Here is a 21,913-nt window from a genome sequence, read left to right as displayed (position 1 = left end):
ATGCAATTACTTAACAAGGGTATCAGAAATATCTAGGAAGTGGGGCATAGAGAAAAGGTAGAAGAATAGTATCTTTAATCTGAAATCAAGATCAACAGGGAAAATAAAGTATAGAAGATAAAAGGGAAGCTAAACATGAAGTTAGAAAGAACTCAGAGGGGAAAAGATCAAAAAAGGGAGAATCCAAATGAGATTTCCTATATGTTTTCTAGGTGTATCTTTAGAGGAAGTAGTGAAAATCTTCTGCCTAATTTTTACCTGCTTTAGATAGAGGCACATTTTATACTGTGGTCATGAACACAGTTATTCTTCTGTTAATTATAGAAACAACAGTAACATACTTCAGAAAGGTTTTTCTTTGGTTTAGCCATACAATGTAACTGTCAACTCTTAAAAACCAACACTTTTTCATTTGAAAATCTAGAGTCTGATTTAATTTAAACCTACCTTTTATATCCAAAGGCTAAAATTGATTACTAGCCTGAAAAATATGAACAATAACACTAGGATAAATTCAAATATCTGACAGACTATCTTGAAAATGAAGGTGAATAAAATTTCTTAAAACTATAGCCGAGAATAATACAATGGGTGAACCTAACAGATTAGTTCAAGCAAAAGCTATGTGATCGTCCATTAAGAACTTTATATGAAATTTTTACCTCGGATAGTTAAAAGGCAATCTATGAATAACATTTTAGTCCTACAAGAATAAGCTTATACTATTTGAGAATGCTAGCAAATAAGTAAATATGCACCAACATGAAAATGTTATTTCTTCTAATGTTCATATCACATCTGTGGCCTGTTATACCTCCAAAGCATGCAACTACTACCAACACCTTTCCCTTGCCAAGAAAACAAAAATAATTCCAGATTTAAGATACATTCATTCAAATATTATTTTAAAAGGGCACAAAGAGTTAAACTCTCTAAAGGTTATTGTTTCAAGTTAATTTTTGACTTAGAAGTTAAAATTTTATCCACTGACAGGTATTTAAAATAAACAATTCTATTTCAGCTCATTACTTATTTTCTAAAGTAAACATTTTAAAGACTGAGAAATATTTTTAAAATTTAGCCACAGCAAAATGGAGGATAGGTCAATATCCAAAGAATTCAACATCATTTTCTAGTAATACATAAGAGAAGTTTCAACTCAACTTCTATAGTTTCTTCTTATATGTTAAAATAGAAATAAATGAGAAAGCCGAAGTTATGGAACAGTGAGTTAGTACAAGTATTTTCATAGGACTTCTGACCAAAAGTATAATTTCTACTGAACATGATAAAATACTGCTTTTCTAATTATATGGCTTTAAAAATTTTTTTTAATGTTTTATGGCATTCAGTGATACACTCTAAAAATCTATGTAGTTTAATATTTCTAGGAAATATTTCTAAAATGTTTGTGTACTTGTAAATTTAGTTTTTGTTGGACAATGACTCACAAATGTGTAACAGATGAATTATTCAGTCTGATTTTATGACCATAATTTTCTTTGCTATAATGCAGTCTTATAATGGGATATTATAGATTAGGCTTTTGCAAAAATTAAGATTTTGGTTTTTAAGTTTTAATGTACATTTTGTGAAAACAAAGATACAAATTCAGTTTACTATATTTTGGTTTGCAACATATATATATATATTTTGTATTCAATTTTGAAGGGACATATGAACAATACCCTTGGTTTTGCAATCATAAAATAATCAGGTTAAACATGGAATGGGCTGGGCAACAAAAAACAATGTCTTAGCAACAGAAAATACCTTAGTATATGCGGGAAAAAGGAAATTAGTATATGGGGGAAATTAGTATATGGGGGAAAATTAAAATTATAGCACTTACATATTGACTACATGTATAACACTGTTCTATTATTAGCTCCAGGGAGAAAAGGAGACAGGCTAAAAGGCCCAGCTAATCTGTAGTATATTTTATTCAATTGTTTGTTAGGAGCATGAACTTTGGAGCCAGACTGCCAGAATGCCTAACTATCTCAGCCACTCACTAATTATGGGACTATGAGCAAACTGCTTATCTTTTTGTGTCCCACTTCCCAAATCTATGAAGTGGGGGACAATAAGAATAACTTCTTTTAGGGATAATGTAAGGGTTAACTCATAATGGCTAAGAATGATACAGGCACTTAATACATAGCCAAGAAATGGCTAGTGATTAGTATCCATATGTATCAGACAAACTTTTGGTTCCAGGCATTGAGACAATTTCATTCTAAGCCATCTATTTTGTTTTTTGCTACAAAATATATGAAATAAAGAACTGTAGCAATTAAGGTGGCACCTAAGTAACTCCTTTCAAACTAGTAATTTTCTAAGTATTTATTCCTATCACAGGAATGACCCCTAAAGACAGTGCAGTCAAATTTTTATAGGCAAAACAAATAGTGGTAGAAAAAACAGCTAATTCCTTCCACCAACACCAATCATCTAAAAGACCCCACTTTTTACAAACTGGTATAGTGTACCCTTAAAACTCATTTCTACCAGTGTTTCTTTTTAGGAAAGTCTACTTAATGGCCTACGTATCACAATAACTAACTGAAAATAGCCTTATAAAATACTGAGAAATACTTGAAAATACCAAGTGATAATTTTGTTCTTCCTAATCTCTGTGGCCACTGAACGGTTCAGTAGAAAAACAAGTAAGAATTTCCAAATGATATTCAACTTGGAAGATACTGAAACAGCTTAAATTTACTAAATACCTAATAATGAATGTTTTATTTTCTAAAAATACACACATGGGAAAACATAGGTATCACTTAAATATAAGAAAATATATGAGTACTGCTCTATTAGCTCACTGCTACCTACTAATTAAGTTCGAATTAGTCTAGCTTTGCAGTTTCCTCACCAATCTACTGAAATAGCATACAGTAAGACAGCAATGTTTCACAAAAGATGTTTGTTTTTACTGCACATCCCACAGAATATTTAAAAAGTATAAATAGACTACAAATACACATGAATACAAGGAAAAACACCACCTGAGGTATTTTAATCCTTTGAGAAAACAACTCACACTGATCTGTAGATCATTTTTTCTCACACTTAGCTACAAGAGAGGAGAGATTTATTTCTATTGGTATTTAGTAAGGAAATACTACTGCTTTCTTTATTTTAGGAGGATGAATTCCTTCCTGAGAGAAACATACTAAATTTTAATTAACTTTGTTTAGTCTCTTATCTACCACCCATTCCCTTTTTTGGACCACTAAGTAAGACCAAAATAAAAAATAATTATTACATTAATAAACAAAACTACTCACCTCTGGACTAAAGTCACTATCTCAAATCACTCTGGGGCTACCAGAACCTGAAGGCAACCTGCAGTCTATAAAGTTTAAAGGAGTACTAGGAAGAATCTAGGCTGTACCAATTCACATACTGGTTTAAATAATTAATAAAAAAAAAAAAAAAAAAAAAAGCTGGGCATCAATTTCTTCCAGGAAAAACCAACAAATAAATCCAACAAATAAATGCAACAATTTAACTGTCCTGTACAAATTGTATTACAAAGTAAATAGACCTAGTTGATGAAGGAAAACTCTTTTAAAGATTTTCAACTAACTAATGTAAAGATATATGTGAATTAGGGGGGAAAGGCAACATTCGCAACTCCCAAATGAAATAAATTAAGGCACAAATCATTGGTGGATACTTAAACCATAAGTAGAATAATACAATGGAAGGATCAGAATGTCACCACCTGAACCACAATCCATCTTAAAGCATCACTAAACATGGGATAACCAGATGTTTTATGAAACACAAGAATACCTATGAAGTATTCTTGCTGAAAAATATGAATAAATAACAGAACCTAAATCTAATGAAGCTTTTGGAGCTAAATTCTGGTTTACATAAAAAATGCCAATGGATGGAGGAACAGGTTACGATGACACTACAAAGAACAGCCACACCAATCAAGACTAAAGGATTTTTTCTCAAAATAACTAGGTTTCTTCATTAAGTCAGTGGAACTGAGGGTGAAGATGGAGAGGACTACCACAGATTAACAGTCTTAGAAGAAATAACAACCAAATGCTATCTATGGCCCTTGAGAAGATCCTATTCTGAACAAATCAACTCTTAAAATACATTTTTTTGAGACAACTGGGGAAATTGAAGATGGATTGGGTATTCAATGACATTAAGAAATCACTGTCAAATTTGATGGGTATGATAATCATATTATGGTTTGATAAGAAAATGTCACTATTTTAAAGATATTATGATGATGTTTGAGATGACATGACATGATGTCAAGGATGTGCTTCAAAATACAATAGAAAAAATGAACAGATGAAACAAGTGTAGAAACTACTAAATCAAGATGATGAGAATGTGGGATTCACTATATTGCTATATAATGACTGAACTCTGACAGTAGAAACTTTTTTAAAAATTACCATGATAACCCACTCAAAAGTAACAAGTGTCAGAAATCACTTAAAAATAGCTTTCAAAGAAAATTTCAAAGCTTATTTGTTAATTTTATGTATCATGAACACATAGAAAAAAATAAATTCAAATTATCAGCTAAACAATTAATCAGAACAATTATACAAAGATATATTTATTTGGCATGAATAAAACGTAGAAGTATAAAATACTGTTCAATAGCTATTAAGAAGTTTCTTTTGAGAACACTCTTAACTTTGCTAAAAAGCTAAAACTTAGGATCTAAAAATTACAAACTTCTCAATAGCAGTAATTATCAATTCACATTACATAGTAAAACCATCTTGAGATCTTAAAAAACTACAAACTCCTAGGAGACTCTATTCAAGATTCTCAAGTCTAGGGTAGGGCCTGGTGATTTCTGTGTGCAGAAAAACCTAAGACACTATTAAATGGAACTACAGATTTGCCTTTACGAACAAAGGTTTATTATACTTTCTCCATTATCAATTATTTTAAGGTCAACATATATCTCATAAAAAACTTGTTTAGCCTTTCTGTTAAGGCCATAAGATGGCTGACTGCTACTTTATTCAACTCAAAATGCACAGAAAGCTTTAATATAAGTATCCTTGTATATATTATCTTCCCTAATTTTTAAAAGGTAGACAACATGATCATGAAAAATTATTTCTAGAAATTTTTTCTAAAAGTGAGCCACCCCTTAATAAATTAACTACACTTCTTAAACATGATAAAATGATCATAGTAACAATGTCTCAATTTATAAATCTCAAGAATTTTTATCATCTTGTTCTATGAAGTAGAATATGTGAATAATTAATACTCTGCCAGGTTTTGATTATGTATTTAGATGTCAGATTTCCAATTAATTACAAAGCCCTCAGTCTTCCTTCCTGGAAAAAAATTCTATTTTCTGAGACACTGTAATCCTTAGTTACCAAAAGAAAAAAGAGAAGCTAAGTATAAAAGCTAGTCTTAATAAAATTACTGTGTAAAATAAACAAATTAAAATGTATTATTGTATTGATTCCAAATTCAGTCAAGTTCTTAGATATAAAAATTATACAAGGAAAAGTGAATCCCCCTAAATATTTGCAGAAAAGAAGCATCACTTAAGTACTTGTGTTCTTATACAATCTTTGAAACAAAGGAAGATCTATTATTTCATTTTGAACAAGTACTGAGGAAGACTCAGCAGGAAATGGATCCCATCGATACTAGGGAGTTGTATGCTGAAGTCACCTGACTTATTAAATTTCACTGGAGGCAAATAAGCATAGAGAAGATTTAGTTACCATTCCAGAAAACATGACTTCACTAAGGTAATACTGGATGTTACTATAAAGGGTGTTTGAAAACTACTTTAAAAGGCAAAACATAGATGGTTCCTTTTATAAAGATGACAATATCCAAAAATGTATGGGGAAAAAAGTTAACTTCATGTTCCATAAATGGATATTTTTGGATTGAGATAAATTATTAAAAAATAATTTTTCTATAAACTGGCTAGTCTTAAATATTGTAATATCAAGTTGGAGACTCAGCTTATACTAAGTATGAATACCCTTAATACACACTTTACATGTATTGTACATCCCAACAGAAAGAACCTAGACAACCAATTCAGAGACTTGAAAATGTCTAATAAGCTCTTAAAAATTTTAAGTTGGCTCATAAAATAATAAAGATTAAAACAATTTGACACATTCCTATTCCTATCTAATTAATATCCTAGCAAATCCAAAAAATAATAGTCAATGCTGGTAAACAAGAAAGTGGAATAGCCAGTCTCATATACCATTCATATTAGTTTAGTATCATCTTTCTAGAAATAAATTTGCAGTAAGAATCAGGAGTCTCTAACATTTTCTTTGATCCAATAAATCTAGCTCTAGAAATCTAGTCTCAGGAAATAATCTGAAAGATAAAAATGTTATTCACAGGGTGTATGCCACAATGCCATGTATATATTTTAAAAAGTATGGAAGTAAGTTAAATGTCCAATAAAGGTACTTTCAAAAGTACTACAAATCCACTAGCATGCTAGACAGCTATTAAATTTTTTAAAAATTCTTACTAAAATAGTAATTACAATAAAACATAATAAAGAACTGCACATAGTAATTTTAATTTTGTACAAAAATATGTTTTTACACAGAAAATGAAAAAAATTGTTACCTCTTGTAAATTATCAAAACTACCAAAGTCCATACTATCATTTGATTTTTGAAACTTTCAACTCATCTAACATTCAAAAACTATCTGAGGATACTTAATATAAAAACCAAATTATAATAAGATGCAAAACCATTAAAACATATAAACAATAAAGTCATTTAGAAAAAAAAAAAGGTGTTCACATATCTTCACTTTCAACTTTCTTATCAAGCAGAGTGAAGAAATAAAGATATACTGAAATATTTAAAATAGAAGATGAAGACAAATTTATAAGTAGTGGGCAACTTTACTCATATGCTTTTAATGCAAAAAATGCAGAACACTTGAAAAATGAATAATAAAAGTATAGAGGAAGATAAAATTATGCCAGGGACTCGTGATCTTTAATGAGAAAGACATTTCATTATTACTTAAAAGAAATTTCACTGGGGCCATGAGGTTACAAGGAAGAGTGATGAATTCCCTAGAAGAATCAGGTGACTTCTAACCAGGACTCCACCCAGAATCCACACACACACAGACATGACTATACCCAAATGGGCAAAATGCACAACTCCTCTGAGTCCAAGGAAGTGACTGTTAAGGTCTGTGCTTGATGGTAACTGGAATTTCTTGATATTCTATACTTAAGTTGTTTAATGAGCTGCAGGTGAATTTTTGAACTTCTCAGAAACTGTATGTAAAATCTTTATGTTACCTATTTTGTGTTAAGGATTAAATAATGTATCTGATCTAGTAGGACTGCTGTGCCTAGCAGAATGCCTAGGACCTGGGAATTATTCAATAAATGTAGATTTTTTTTTCTCTATAAAATAATTTCTATCAGTAAATAATTTAAGAATCTACAGTAATAACTATAACCTTGTATCACTCATTGTCTCACTCTTAACTTTCCCTTTAAAAATGGCACATTATGAAACAGTCAACTTAACAAGCCAAGCTGAGGAAATAAAGGTTTAAACTAAGCCCACACAGTGATAAGAGAATTGTCAGAAAAGAATGTTATTAACCTAAAGAATCTTTAAAATCATGATAAACAATTATGGCTTGTGCTAGATGTATTAGAAAATTAGAATTAAAGGGTAAATTTTGTCTATAACCAGAATTAATTTCAAATATCAATTGCTTCTCTTGTGTATAGTATAAGGTGTCTCTGTTAATGGATTTATCACTTACATTACTACATATTTATAATGGATAGTTCAAGTGTTACATATCTACAAAAATATATATCTACTTGCAAGAATTACTTCATTATAATACACTTTTTCTTTTTCTGAGGGGCATAAACTAAACTCTAAGAACTAGTTTATAACTCATTAATCTTGGGTTCCATATGGACAGGAATGCTGATTTAAAGATAATCTTACACATATATAAGAAATCAATTTCCCAAACAGCAAATAGAACTGTAAAATTGCATCTTAAGTTATAGATCACTTCACTCATTTTTTTTTGCAAAATAACACTTTCCCTTATTTTTTCTTCATCTTGACTCCATCTACCAGTAGTTGCAAATTTTTGCATTGTTTTTCTTCTGTGAGGTAAGTCAAATCCATCGCAGAATGAGGTGAAAAATAAATGAATAAGAAAAAACATAAATGCCAAAATAAATTTAATAGAAAATTCTTCCTAGTTTACATTGTTTTTTAAGAGACACGCTATAATATATTGAAAAAAATCCATATGACCACTTCCGTTACGTGTTTTGCCTCTTCACTTTTCACTGTTTCTATGCAGTGCTAAATTATAACATTCAGATTAGCCCTGAAGAATATGCACAAGGACTCTAAACCTGGGCTTAGAACCTAGACAGTGTGACATCAAATTTAACATGAAATAACAACTCTACAGTATAGTATCTCTTCATTAGAGCTTTTCTTCTCTTATTTTGGGAAAGAACATGAGGACGGTGAAAGGAATACAGCTGACAGAATTTTCATAACACTTTAGGTTTTTCTCCCAACAGCATTGAAATGCTCCTTATTTAAAAAAAAAAAAAAAAAAGTAAAACCTAACACAATTTCTTAAATTCCAAAATGGGGTATTCGTTATACTTACTGGGAGCTTAACAGGCACCTTTCCACGTGGCAAAATGGGAGAAAAGTGGTATAGACAATAAAAATCATACCTAAGAGGGATGTCTCCTTGGCAAATGCTGCAGCAATAGCTGGGTCCAATGCAGGCTGTCCATCCCCAGATGGAAGATCAGGTCGAGTATAATCCCTACTTTTATCATTGTTGTATTTTACATTCAAATTCACAAGTTTGGAAAAATCAATCCTTAGGGTACAGCAAGCATTATAAATATTCTGACCATCTAGGGCCTGTAAAAGTGAATAAAGTATATCAGCAGTCTTAAGGAATGAAAATTAATAAGAAACAGGACTTCGACAACAAAACCCAGCAATGAAGACCTGCATATAAAAGACACCAGGAAAGGGATCACATATTATACATTATTATTTGTTATCCCAGTTGTACATGTATTTGTTTCCACAAATACTATCTTTTTAAAATAGAAAATGCTACTTAAATCTAAAATACAACCAGTTAAATATATATGCTAATGCTTTTAATTCAAAAAAATCTGCAAATAATTCAATTTAAAAAAATAAACAAGGATTACAAATATAGTCAGTCCTGCCAAAAGTCATACCATAATAGCCTGAATAATACTTTAATTTTATTATACATACGCATTTTTTGCTGGATGGTAGTACTTAGAAGAATTGGTGTAATTTTAGAACATAACTTTTGTTTGAGGTCACATTTTATGAAGTGCCTCAAGCCAAATAAGTATCACTATAATGTATAGTAGTAATGCAAACACTATTATTTCCTTAACTTGAGGTGTTGAACCTGGATCCAAATAGATTGTTGAATTAGAAAATGCAACATTATCCCAGGAAAGCCCAGGAATAGAGTGCAAGCTCTAGATCTAAAAGCCTACACTCAAATGAGGTCATCTACTTAACCTCTTTGAATCTCAGGATCTTTCTTAATCTGGAAAACAGAGAAGATAATGGCTGCCAGGATCCTCACAAGAGTACCTTGAGGATTAAATAAAAGATCACATATGTGAAAGTACAATGTGAGTTATAATTGCTGCTGCTATGATTATTATGAGTTTTTTTCCTGGTACTATATAATCACCATTTCTATTCCAGCTGGATAGAAGGCTAGAACAAACTAAGGAACAAGGGAATATATTGTTAATTTTTTATTAGAAGAAGAAACATTTACTGTATAAAATAATGGTTCAGAAATGAAAACTATGTTTACCTCTATAAATCACTGTAAAAGTGACAGTTCTTCTGATAATACATCAATAGACTTAAGCCTGATGTTTATACAGACCAAAATCCATTAGGTATGTAAAGCTAGAACTATATGATTTTAATAGTAGACCAACATGTTTTTGCATGACCTTTTTAGAAATGGGACTGAAATATACATGAACCTTAGGATAAATTCAAGAGATTGTTGAATTTTCCCTTCCAACCCTCACTACTAATACCTCCACTGTTAGTCTTTTTCTGAGCTGTTCTTCTCTTATAAAGCAAAATGCTAGGGGGCAAAATTTTCCAATTAACTGAAAATAACTGCCAAAAATTTTAACCAGTGTATAAAAAGAATTTCATTGACTCTATCACTCAAGCTGCCTTTACGTAGCAGTGGTACCCAGAGCTTTCAAAAACAGAGTACTGAGCTGCCATCCCCAAAGATTATGATTTCTTAGTTCAGGATACTGAAGAGTCCCAATGTTTTTTGTTTTTTTTAACAAGCAATCTACATGACAAGAACCTAGGTGGGCTCTAGACCACAGTCAGAAGAAAACTATAAATTCTCTTAAACCTAAAGGTACACTTTGCCAGCTAACTGAATTCCAAGTGCTTAAGATGTATTTTTCATCTCCCACTCATATGGAACTGTCACTAAAAGATAAGACGGTAGGCTTGAGATTCTCTTTCTAAACTTGTATTCTTTGCCCATAATTATATATAACTTCTATTGTTTTAACAAGCATAAAAATGTAGCAACTGAACTACAAAGTTTAGAACCAACTCATTCCATAACATACTGAGATATATAAGGATAACTGTAAAATGGGAAGAGATTTGTAACATAGCAGATGCTGGGAGAGTTGTGACATGAGAGGAAAGTTCTAATACCAACAATGTGCCATATATTGTGTTGTGTTCTAGGAATACAGCAGAGAAAAAAGACAAGGTACCCACTTTTATGTGACTTACAGTATAACCTGGAAATACAGACATCTAACAAATACAAATTTGATTTGTGGTAGTGAGAACTAAAAAAGGAAGAGATATAATGTAGATGGAAGTTTATGGAAGACCTCTCTGAGACCTGCAAACCTGAAAGACAGGAAAAGTTGGGACATAAAAAGACAAAGAGAAAGCAGTAGAAGCAAATGGAACATCCAGCTGTTAAGCCTGAGAAATCAGAGAAAATGCTGCACATGAAAGCTATTTTTAAAAAGTCCAATATAGTAAAAGGCAAGAAAAGCTGTGGACTGATTAAATTTTATAAGCCACGTTAAGGACAGCACTTTATACTAAGGACAAAAGTCAGTCACTGAAGGGCACTGAGAATGGAAGTTATAGGACTTTAAGTTGAGATCATTCTTAGTACTCTGGAAAAACAGGAGTGGGGGAAGAAGTCAAAGTTGTGAGCTGAGTGAGAAGGCCACTGAAGTAAGGATTTAAGAGATGATGGCTTGGATTGGTGCTTTACTCAAGCTGTGATTCATGGCCTAGCAGCCGAAACCTATCTGGCTAAAGATAAGGAGTCTATGTCAGAATCTGTATCAATATCACACTAAACACATTATAGCTAGAAGTATGTTGACTTGTATTTTGGCAAAAGCTCCTGGTAACATCAGAGACCAGCACTCTGAGTAACACGTGGCTTAGACCAGGGTGGTGGCGAGCCGGGAGACAAAAGGATAGGTATGACAGAAATTTAGGATGAGAATCAGTAAGATTTGTTGATAGACTGAAAATAAATAAATAAATAAACAAATGGAATAAAAGTGTTTTCTGGCTTGTTACTGATGTGAAATTTGGTACCCTGAGACTTACTACCACAGTGAACAACACAGAGGCAGGGTTTTTTTGGGGGGAAGGAGCGAGGTAAGGGGGTGGCCAGGGAAGTTAAGTTACAGGAGTTAAACTAAACACACTAATTTGGAAGGTTCCTGATGGTCCATTAATTTCCTAGTCTGGGTCTCTTAGAAAGGATCTGATGCTAGAGAGTCACGTGGACACTGTCAGAGTCACAAAGGTGTAATTCAGCGGTGAAAACAGATTAAGTCCCCCCTGCGGAAGGGAAAGGATATAATAAGATATAGTCAGAGAGGTAAAATATAATCTAAGCGAGAAGAGTTAGAGACCAGGAGAAGAGATGATTTTAAGAGAATGGCTCAGAGTCAAATGTTACCTAGAGAATGGGGACAATAAGGATTGAATAATACTGTTGAGATTTAGCACTGTGGCAATCACTGGTGACAGTAGGAAGAACAATTTGGGTAAAGGAGGGTCAAAACCAATATGCAAGAGGTAGAGGAAATAAAAAGGAGGTAAGTATAAACAGCAAACAAAGGGCCTATTTAGTAAATCTGGCTATAAATGACAAGAGAGAAGAATAGGGGAATAGCTGGAGAGTTATGTGGAGTTCAGGGTAAATTCACATACAATGAGAGATTTAAGGATGTTTGAAATACTGGTGAGAAATAGCCAACAGAGAGGAAAATATGAGAAAGAGTGGATGACAGTGCAAAGTCTCTTGGAGGGCAGAAAAGGACAGGATGGGGTGTTTACTGATCTTAGAAATAGCTATGCCTTTTAATAGAAGAGAAAGATAGGTGTGGTATGAGTAGATTTTGTGAGAAAAGCTGATGGGAGTGTCCACCTATTTTTCCTAAAAAGCAGGAGGCAAGGTCCTAAGGGGGAGTAAGGAGAGACTTGGTGGAATGAGAATTTTCTGATACAGTCACTGTGAAAAATGGGACAGCATGCTGACTGGAGAAACAGGGTAAGATTTTTTCAAGTAGAGAGCTTAGTCTAGTTGTAGTTGAAGATGATGAATTTCGACCGGTAACAATTGCTAGATTATAGGATATTCTCTAGTATACTCAATATACAGGCATGAAGAAAGATTACTACAGTCAGGTGTCAGGGTTATAAAATAATGGGGCAAGTTTGGGAAATAAACTTTTTTCCTTCTCTAATAATAGTGAAATGAAGTTAAGATACCAAAATAGTTCATTAATAATTAATACTAAATAATTACCTGCTCTCTTGGAATTGCAATTATACACCTTTGTGGAAAAGACCTGAGTAAGTGTATTCAATATTCACAAATACCTGATGCTTATTATCTGTACATAGAAGATTGGTTAAATAAAACTTCAAGTGTCTGATTTAAGATTATTAAAAGATAATCTTTTGTCATGATTATAGATTATTTCAGATGAAACACACACATAAACTACTTTCCCCTTGAATTATAGCCAAAATATAGTGTAATTTCAAATCAAATTCCATTTCATTGGTCTTTTACCAAATACTCTTCCCTCTGCACCAGAAGAGGTGATAAAAAAAATATTTCACATTAAGGAAATGCACTATATTTAAATATGTTGTCATGGTGGGGGAAAAAAAAATGCCATAAAGATCATGGCTTCTAGATTTTCTCTGCTACTGACCAAACCTCATACCACATGGATTTTGGCTACTCTCTAAATATAAAATATCTCCAAAGTTGGAGGGCTGGGACATGTAAAGAGAAATCATTATTTTTGGAAAAAAGAATTCCAAATGTTAATGTGTGCCTGAAAAGGAAAATATAGAAGATTAGGTAATGTAATTTAAGAACCAGTAAGTAGCAACATATTGGAGAAAAACAGGCTGAAAATATGTCTACCTCAAATAATTTACCTCTTTAAGTTCTAGTTTTTACCTCTTTAAATATTAGCCTCCCCTTGTAACACAGGAAAAATTCCTGTTCTATTTACAACATAAAATATCAGAAATATCAGAAAAAAATGAGAGAACAGCACTTGCTAAACCATTTCAATTATGCCAATATTAACAGTACAGACTTTGTGCTACTTGAAGCTATATCAGCTCCCCAAATGAGATTCTGAGGATGGAAACACAATGAAACAATCAAAAATGGTCTAAGTTCCATTTAATCAATCTATCTTAATCTAGAGGAAGCACTGAAGTATTACACAGCATAATTGGTTTAAAGTAAGAGTAAAAGGGAGAAAAAGAGTCAAGATGGAAGGTAAGTAAAGACAGTTGATGTAATGGTTTAATAATGAATATGTAATGGTTTAACAACAGAATAATATTTACAATGAAATAATATGACCCAAGAACTTACAGAACTAGATACAAGGCAGATTTAAATATGATACACAAACTTAAGATTAAGGCATTTAGAAGCAAAGATAGGATATGTAGTTTTCAAGGGTGGCCATGATATGAGAACATACTTTACTTCTTTTAATAGTTTCTTACCCTCCATATATAACAATAAAAATATAAAGGATGTAAATAAGAAGTAGCCTAGGAACCTATTTTAAAAAGCTGTCTTTTTAAAACAATCTTCAAAAAGAATATTAAATATACTGTAGTCTTACATAAACTGAGAGCCCATCATAACATCTGAGCCACATGTGTGATGATATATTTTAGCCAAACTCTCTTGACAGCTAAATTACTCTGAAACTCCCACTGGAAAACACTTAAAATCTTTACTGGTGTGCATGTACAATTTAATCCTGCTATATCCTCAAGAGCTTAAAACTTTGGACCTAAGTCAAACAAAAAATGCAAAATAACAAAAGTATGTATAGATAACTACACATACCATTATCCTTAAAAAGAAACACTTCTTTAAGCTTTCCTAATAGTATCTAAATGACACCAATTTGTGCCATCATAATGCTATAAGGTATTGCCAAGTTATGTCAGTATTATTAATGTTAGCTATGTGTGTGTGTGTGTGTCTATCTGCCACTGAAAAATATAGCTATATCCAAAAGAAAAAAGAAATGCTCCAGACTTACTAGTTTTGCTTGTTGAGCATTTACTGGATCACCATACTGAAGAAGAGCTTGAAACTGGTTATTTTTTGTAAATGTGATTATCTTCAATACAGCACCAAACTTAGAAAATATCTGTTAAAAACATTAAAATCAAAGTATTATTTATCTACTGTACATTATTGCTCCAGTTCATAGGTAAACATGAAAATTAAGTTAAACTTACTTGGTGAAGAACATCAAGTGTTACAGGGTAGTACATATTGTCAATAATTATTCTAAGCACTGGACTCTGGGCTGGAGTCACTGCACTCTCACTAACTGTGGTGCCACTAAGAGGAGTATTTGCTGTCTGGACAGCTGTCACAGCTTGAAGAACTGCTTGAGCACGCTGAAAATTGAAAGATAAACAAGTTAGAAACACACTCAGTATTTCCACTTAAACTCTGCTGTATGTTATACTACTAGCTCATTTCTTTTCTAGAACATATACAGAGTAAACGAAATTTAATAGTCACTCAATAAATAATTCTGAGCATCTAACATGAGCCAGGTACCACCTGTTTATAATTCAAGTATTCTACTAGTATTTACTTCAAAGCAATTATCTAGGGTTTGGGACCTATACTGAACAAGCAAAGACAGGCAATGTAATTTATTTTCAAAAGAGAATACAGTTGGGCCTATTCACATAATCAAAAAATCTTTTAAATAGGAAATTTTAGAGAATAAAACTTCAACCTAACATTATTCACTCCATAAAAAAGGCACATGGTAAACCTCAGCAAGATTACTAGATTACCAAAAAAACCTCCCATAAAGCTTATTATTTTTAATACAATCTTTAAGGAGGAATACATATTACCATAACTTCTAAGATACTATTAAATTAAACCAGGAGAGATGTACTACTGTTAAGACACCTCTTAATTTCTGATTTTTTTTAATTTATGAGATTTTAATATGTGAAAAAAAAATACAGAACAGAGTATTACTACTGTGACAGATTCCATTAAAAAGAAAATAATTTTTCTATCTGAAGTCAAAAAACCTACATAAAGGCAAATAATTGTTAAGTAACAATGACAAATACTGTTATATCGCTGTAGAGTTTAAAAAAGCTTGAAAGAGATGAACAGAAATATCAACTGAACACCTTGATAAAAGAAAAGGAAGGAGAACACAAAAGAATTAGGCCAACACTTATAAGAATAAACAAAAATAGTCAGTGCTCCCTCTAGCAGCATATTTGCTATGGCGGTAAACATTCTGCAATATATGTGTATCAAATCAACACATTATATATCTTAAATTATACAAAATATTTATTATATCTCAATAAAGCTGGAAACAAAAAATAGTTCAATGAATTATCACATAACCAGGAGATCACAGAGTTTGGAATTCAAAGGACCACATGCCTATATGGTTAAATCTCACTATTTAAATGCTAATGAAATAATATGGCCTATAAACTTCTATACTGGCTAACGTGACTCAAAGTATCTTAAGTAATGTACTGCAATATTACTTCTTTCATTAGTAAACCATGTCCTTGGATATATTTATGTTACTATAAGCAAAGAAATATCACAATATAGGAAAATACTAACATCTCTTTCAAATAATGGAATGTCTTTTTAAAATAGGAATCACATGATCATGATATATTATCCAAATGGTACAAATGGTTAAGTTTCCTCTGCAACCCTATCACCCTAGCTGCTTTCCCAAACGCATTCCTCACCAATATTATCATGGGTATCCTTCCAGAGATACCATCTACACACACAAGCATATATGTATCTAGTCTGTATAAGTACATAGGTGTATGTCTACAACATACATTCTTCCCCAATACTATTCACTTTTCTCCATCTTCTTTTATAGCTTAATAATTAGGTTCTCCATTAACAAATAACTTTCTGTATTTTTTTAGTTGATGAAACAGTGCTTGCCAACCTAAGTTTTAATTAAACCTAGTGAACCATTACATACACACATAAAAGGACACAAATCAGAAGGGTATAAGCTCAATAAAACATCACAAGTTGGACAGATCTATGAAATGACTAGATAAAAAACAGAACATTATCAAAGTTCCAAAAGCTACATTCATGTTTTCTCTCGGTTATATAAATTGTATCATAGAATACATATGATGTGTTCTACTTAGTTTTGGCATTTTTGTTTTTTGCTTTTTGGGGGGGGTTGGCTTCTTTCAGTAAATATTACTTTCATGATGTGCATTCATGTTTTGCAGGTACCAGCAGCTTGGTCATTTTTTTGTATTCTAACAAATTCCAATGAATAAATATGCTACAGCATATTCCGCTGCTGAACATATGAATCATTTCTATCTTTGCATTAGTGTTCCATGAATTTTCTCATACAGATCTTTTGATGTACATACAATGTGTTTTCTCAGGTATGTAACTAGGAGTAGATTTACTGAGTCAAAGAATACATGTATATGCTCACCTTCACTACATATGTCAAGTATTTAAACATCATTCTATGAACTTACATTCCCACACGTATAAACAAAAGTTCTAGCTTCTCTACCTTGTTACCAACACTCGGCATCACTCATCTCATCAATCTGATGGTACATGGTAGTATCTCACTGTGATTTTAATTTGTGTTGAAGTTTCTTAATGCAAACCTAAACTACTCTTTATAGATCAAAAGATAGCCTTCTGGAGGAAACTAAAGTGAGACGTGAAGATGTGTAGCAACTGGTCATGTGAAGTGTGTGTTGGAAAACTAATACAAAAGCAGGCAGGCCATAATATTCCAGGCAAAGTAACATCACAGAAACACAGTGGCTGGAAATAAGATTGGAAATAAGAGAAAGCATGCAAGGTTTACAATTACTTTTGGGTAGAAGCATAGGCAAATATATAGCAAATAAAACAGAAATAGTAGCCACCTCTTCTGAGGCCCTTTATCATGAACATGAAAAGAATCTGCTGCAGGATAGTAACCTAAGTCAGATTTGTTAGACAGGGAGAGAGATAATGAGAAAGGGAGGAAGGAAAGGAAGAGAAGGGAGGTACTAGGGAGAAAGAATTCAAGAGGGGAAAGTAAAAAAATAGATCAGTAAGAGAGCTATTAAAACAATATAGCCAAGAGGCGACTGTGTGTGTCTGAGCTATTCAAGTAACAAGAAAGATGATGAAAACTAGGCAGACATTTAAAAAGAGTATACTGAAAAGACTTAGTAATCTGATGAATGATCACAGAAGAATTCATTGTTGACTCATATTCATTTGCCTCTATTATGAATGCCCATGAAAATGCCTATAAATGAAGTGATGGGTATGAAAGAGTACACTGATCATGATGAACAATGAGTAATGTATAAAATTGTTGAACCACGATACTGTACACCTAAAACTAGTATAACCCCATATAGTAACTATACTGGAATTTTAAAAACTTAATAAAAAATGCCTGTAAATCAATACAAAATGGAATAAACCCAAATACTGAATAGAGAGAACGTCATCATTGGCTGAGCACACTTTCATCAAATTCCTGGAATACGCAAAATTAATAGAAAGGAATCACACAGAAGACATAGTGAACACATAGCAAACAGGGTTTGCACTGACAGCCACATGAATCATACTAGTAGAATACTTGAATTATAAACAGGTGGTACCTGGCTCATGGCAGAGAAACTGGGAGAGTTACGGGGAGGGGGTGGGATAAAAGGGTTAAAGTAAAGTAAGCCTAATGAACAAATAATTAAACTCCTCTTCCTCCCCTCCCCCATCATCTCTTTTAACCATTAAAAAACAAAAATAACAAAATGCTCCCTTAAAGAAAGAGGAATTCTAAAAAGAGTTCTATTGGCCCAGGCCTTTCTGGGGAATCCCAGCTTAGTATCCAAACTCATTACTTAACCTGAAGGAAAGCATACCAGTATAACCAGTAAAACCTAATTCTGAAATATGAATAGACTACTGGGGGAGGAAGGGCAGACAGATGGATACACGATAAACGTAACAGCTAACAGTGAAAGAAATTCAGTAATTTACACATAGTGAAGTATTTTTTTTAATACTGTTAATTAGGGGCACCTGGGTGGCTCAGGTCATGATCTCAGTGGTCCTGGGATTGAGCTTGGAATCAGGCTCCTTGCTCAGCAGGGAGTCTGCATCTCCCTCTGCACACCTGCCCCCCACTCCGCCTTCTCCCTCTCAAATAAATAAATAAGATCTTTTTTTTTAAAAGTATTTTTTTAAACTAATAAATAAATAATAAAACAAAGCACTGTTAATTCGAATCCTTAAAGAACTATGAAATCATAAAACATGATGAACTGCAACATAAAAAAAATGATCAGAAAAGATTAAAGGGCTTCTGAAAACTAAATATATGGCTGCAAAACCAAGTTTTTTTGTTTGTTTTTTTTTCCCCCCAACAGAAGCAACTTCGCATTGATCGTTCCCTATATCTACCTGGAATAACCTAGACCAGAATAAGTACATTTACTTCCTAACCACTTTTAAGTTTGTTACTCAAATGTCCCTTCTTCATGGGGCTTTCACTATTTATCCTATTTAAGATCATAAATAAAGATGCCTTATCTTTATCCTTTTCATGTTCCTTGCATTGGAAGCTTTTAAAATGAGAATGCCTTCATGAATTACTTTACCAAAAATACTAATATATAAAATAAAATTGATATATAAATACCATTTTAAATTCTAAGTAAAATGAAAACAGAGTATTTTCTTTTAGAATATTTCCAATGTAAATTTTTGGAAGTACAATTTCTGGTTCAAAAGTAATAAAAATTAACAGCAAATTAAAACAAAGAAAAAAACAGCAGAAAATTTAGTCTTATCTTCAGATAGAAAGTTTTAAATGCTTATTTACATATAAACTATCAAAATGATCTTGAAAGATCACTTTTTATGATGGTTAAAAATCTATGAGGAATTATTAGTCCATGACATTTTCTGTAAGACAAAGAGTAAGACATACTTTAGATTTTACTGAAACAGAAAAGATATAATTAGCTAAAAACTATATTAAAAGAGCTAGTTTTTCCTTCCCTGTGATGCTCTGTATTTAGGTATAAACCCATTCCTATATTACTTTTTTTAAATATTGATTTTAAATAATTAGTATCTTCTACATCACATTTTTAAGAAATACATCAATATATTTATATACTCTCAATTCTTACATTCCCTCCCCAAGGAAAACCATTAACAGATCTTCAATAAAAATATTTCCATGAGAAACCTGAGTCCTATAAAAAGTTATAAAATAACTAAAGGCATTAAACATCATACTTTAAAGTCTAAGCAGCAGACTTCTACAGTTTATGTTAATAGTGGCCCAATCTCATAAACAGTTTCTATAGAGCAATCTGAACTTGCAACATGAAAATGAACATTCTGACCAGAACCTTAAGACTTTGAAAAAATATTTAACTAATTCATCAGGAACCAATTTAGAACATGAAAATAATAGACTGTACATACTTTTTGTAAATTAACATAATATTTAATATTTAGGGACATACTGCAAGAGAATATCTTAAAAATAATAAGAAAATACCCATAATTACATCTTTCTGTTATAAGTTTGAGATTCTTAATATGTCCGTTTTATTTATGTACCTACACATACTTACTTGGTTTAATGTATTATCTGTTTTTAGTTCTTTGTGATTGGAGTACTGGATATAAATTGGTTGGTTACGGAGATGAGGTGTCACAGCAGAATAGTAATTAACCATAGTAATAGCTGCTTCCTCTGTTGCTAGTTCCAAAAATGCCTGTAAAATAAAGAGGAAAAATTGGAATACTATGAATTATATTCAAGTAAACCTCAATACCTGTGTAATCTATTCAGCTAATGAGAAAAATCAGTATCTAGAGTATAACCTTCCCGGTTACATTTAGACACCCAAATAAGTTATCTTTAGTTATCTTTATTTTCCATACACCACAAATGTGACCAAACAAAAGCTAGCGAAAATAAAATCCAAACATTTTTCAGTATCAGAATTTTACCATTCCGATACTAGAGAACACAAAAAGGGATTTCAAAGTCATTTTTAAAGCAGTATAACTCAGAAAAGGGAAAAAATTGAAAATTAAATATAAGATTAGTGACATTAATTATATTTAAATGAATGTTGAATTTCATAATTTCTTTTAAATGGTATCACTAGAAATTTTAAAACCAACTCTCATTTTTAATATGTCTGCATCTTTCTGCCACAGGTACATTTATTCAATGAAGAATACCTAGGATTAGTGACTATTTTCTTCTAATGCTATCAGATAAATATTTCCATCTGATAAACTTAAAGGATAAGATGCTACTAGTGCCCCCACTAGTTTGTGTTATTACAAAGTAGAGCCACAATAAAAGAAATCCTTCATTTGTATTTTTCACAATCTCATTATAACAATCCAAAAGTGAATTCAAAAGGCAAAATGTGAAAACTACATTGGCTCATTTTGGCTCCCTAGCATTAGTTTCTCAAATAGCATTACCAGGAAAAATCAAAATAAGACTTCTGTTATGTTCTTTTAGAAAAGTTAAGACCTACTATATTCTATCCTTTTATTAGGAATTAGCTAATTCCCTCATACAGGGTAGTTTGGGGCTTAACATTTTACAGAACCTAAAAGAAGCATTACCTGATTTTTTCCTTTCAGCATAAGGATATTGGTCACCTTACCAAAAGGTAAGCCCAAAGCAATAACTTCAGTTTCTGTCACTTCACCAGGTAATTTTCGAATATGAAGTACACGAGAAGGAGCACCATCCATTTTATCTTCTCCTTTAAATTTTTTGCTATCATTACCATTGGCTGAAAGACATTTTAAAAAGTTTTTATTAATTTTCCTCATTTTGCATTAAAAACCCACACAAAACAAAGTTTAAAAAAGAACTTAAGAACATAGCTGAGTAAACCTGAATATTTCCTAAAAATTCAAAAGCCAGGCTTCCAAAGAAATAGAGAAAATCATATTCACCAATTACTATTAAATAAAATTACATTATCAATTAATATAACTATTAGGTAAATGTTTCTGAACAGAATAGTTTCTGGTACTATCACAGATAACAAATGATAAGTAAAAATATTAAAATGCAATTTCATAAAGAAATTGTCCAATGGCTAAAGAACACAATTATCTTATAATTTAATCATTTTATTACCGA

General features: G+C 31.9%; 1 protein-coding gene across 4 annotated transcripts in view; it reads right to left on the bottom strand.

Annotated features, from left to right (window-relative positions):
* Positions 1-21,913, bottom strand: part of PTBP2 (polypyrimidine tract binding protein 2) — an 86,642-nt gene that overhangs the window by 16,966 nt on the left and 47,763 nt on the right. For all 4 annotated transcript variants that reach the window (XM_059135197.1, XM_059135194.1, XM_059135195.1 and 1 more), the window contains exons 4-8: positions 21,385-21,557; positions 20,367-20,510; positions 14,937-15,101; positions 14,735-14,845; positions 8,765-8,960 (exon numbers count right to left, since the gene is read on the bottom strand). In XM_059135197.1, the coding sequence (XP_058991180.1) occupies positions 8,765-8,960; positions 14,735-14,845; positions 14,937-15,101; positions 20,367-20,510; positions 21,385-21,557 (789 nt within the window). The remainder of the gene's footprint in view (positions 1-8,764; positions 8,961-14,734; positions 14,846-14,936; positions 15,102-20,366; positions 20,511-21,384; positions 21,558-21,913) is intronic.

The sequence above is a fragment of the Mustela lutreola genome, chromosome 10, assembly GCF_030435805.1.
Source record: "Mustela lutreola isolate mMusLut2 chromosome 10, mMusLut2.pri, whole genome shotgun sequence".
Classification (NCBI taxonomy): domain Eukaryota; kingdom Metazoa; phylum Chordata; class Mammalia; order Carnivora; family Mustelidae; genus Mustela; species Mustela lutreola.
This window is presented reverse-complemented; position numbering and strand designations above follow the sequence as displayed.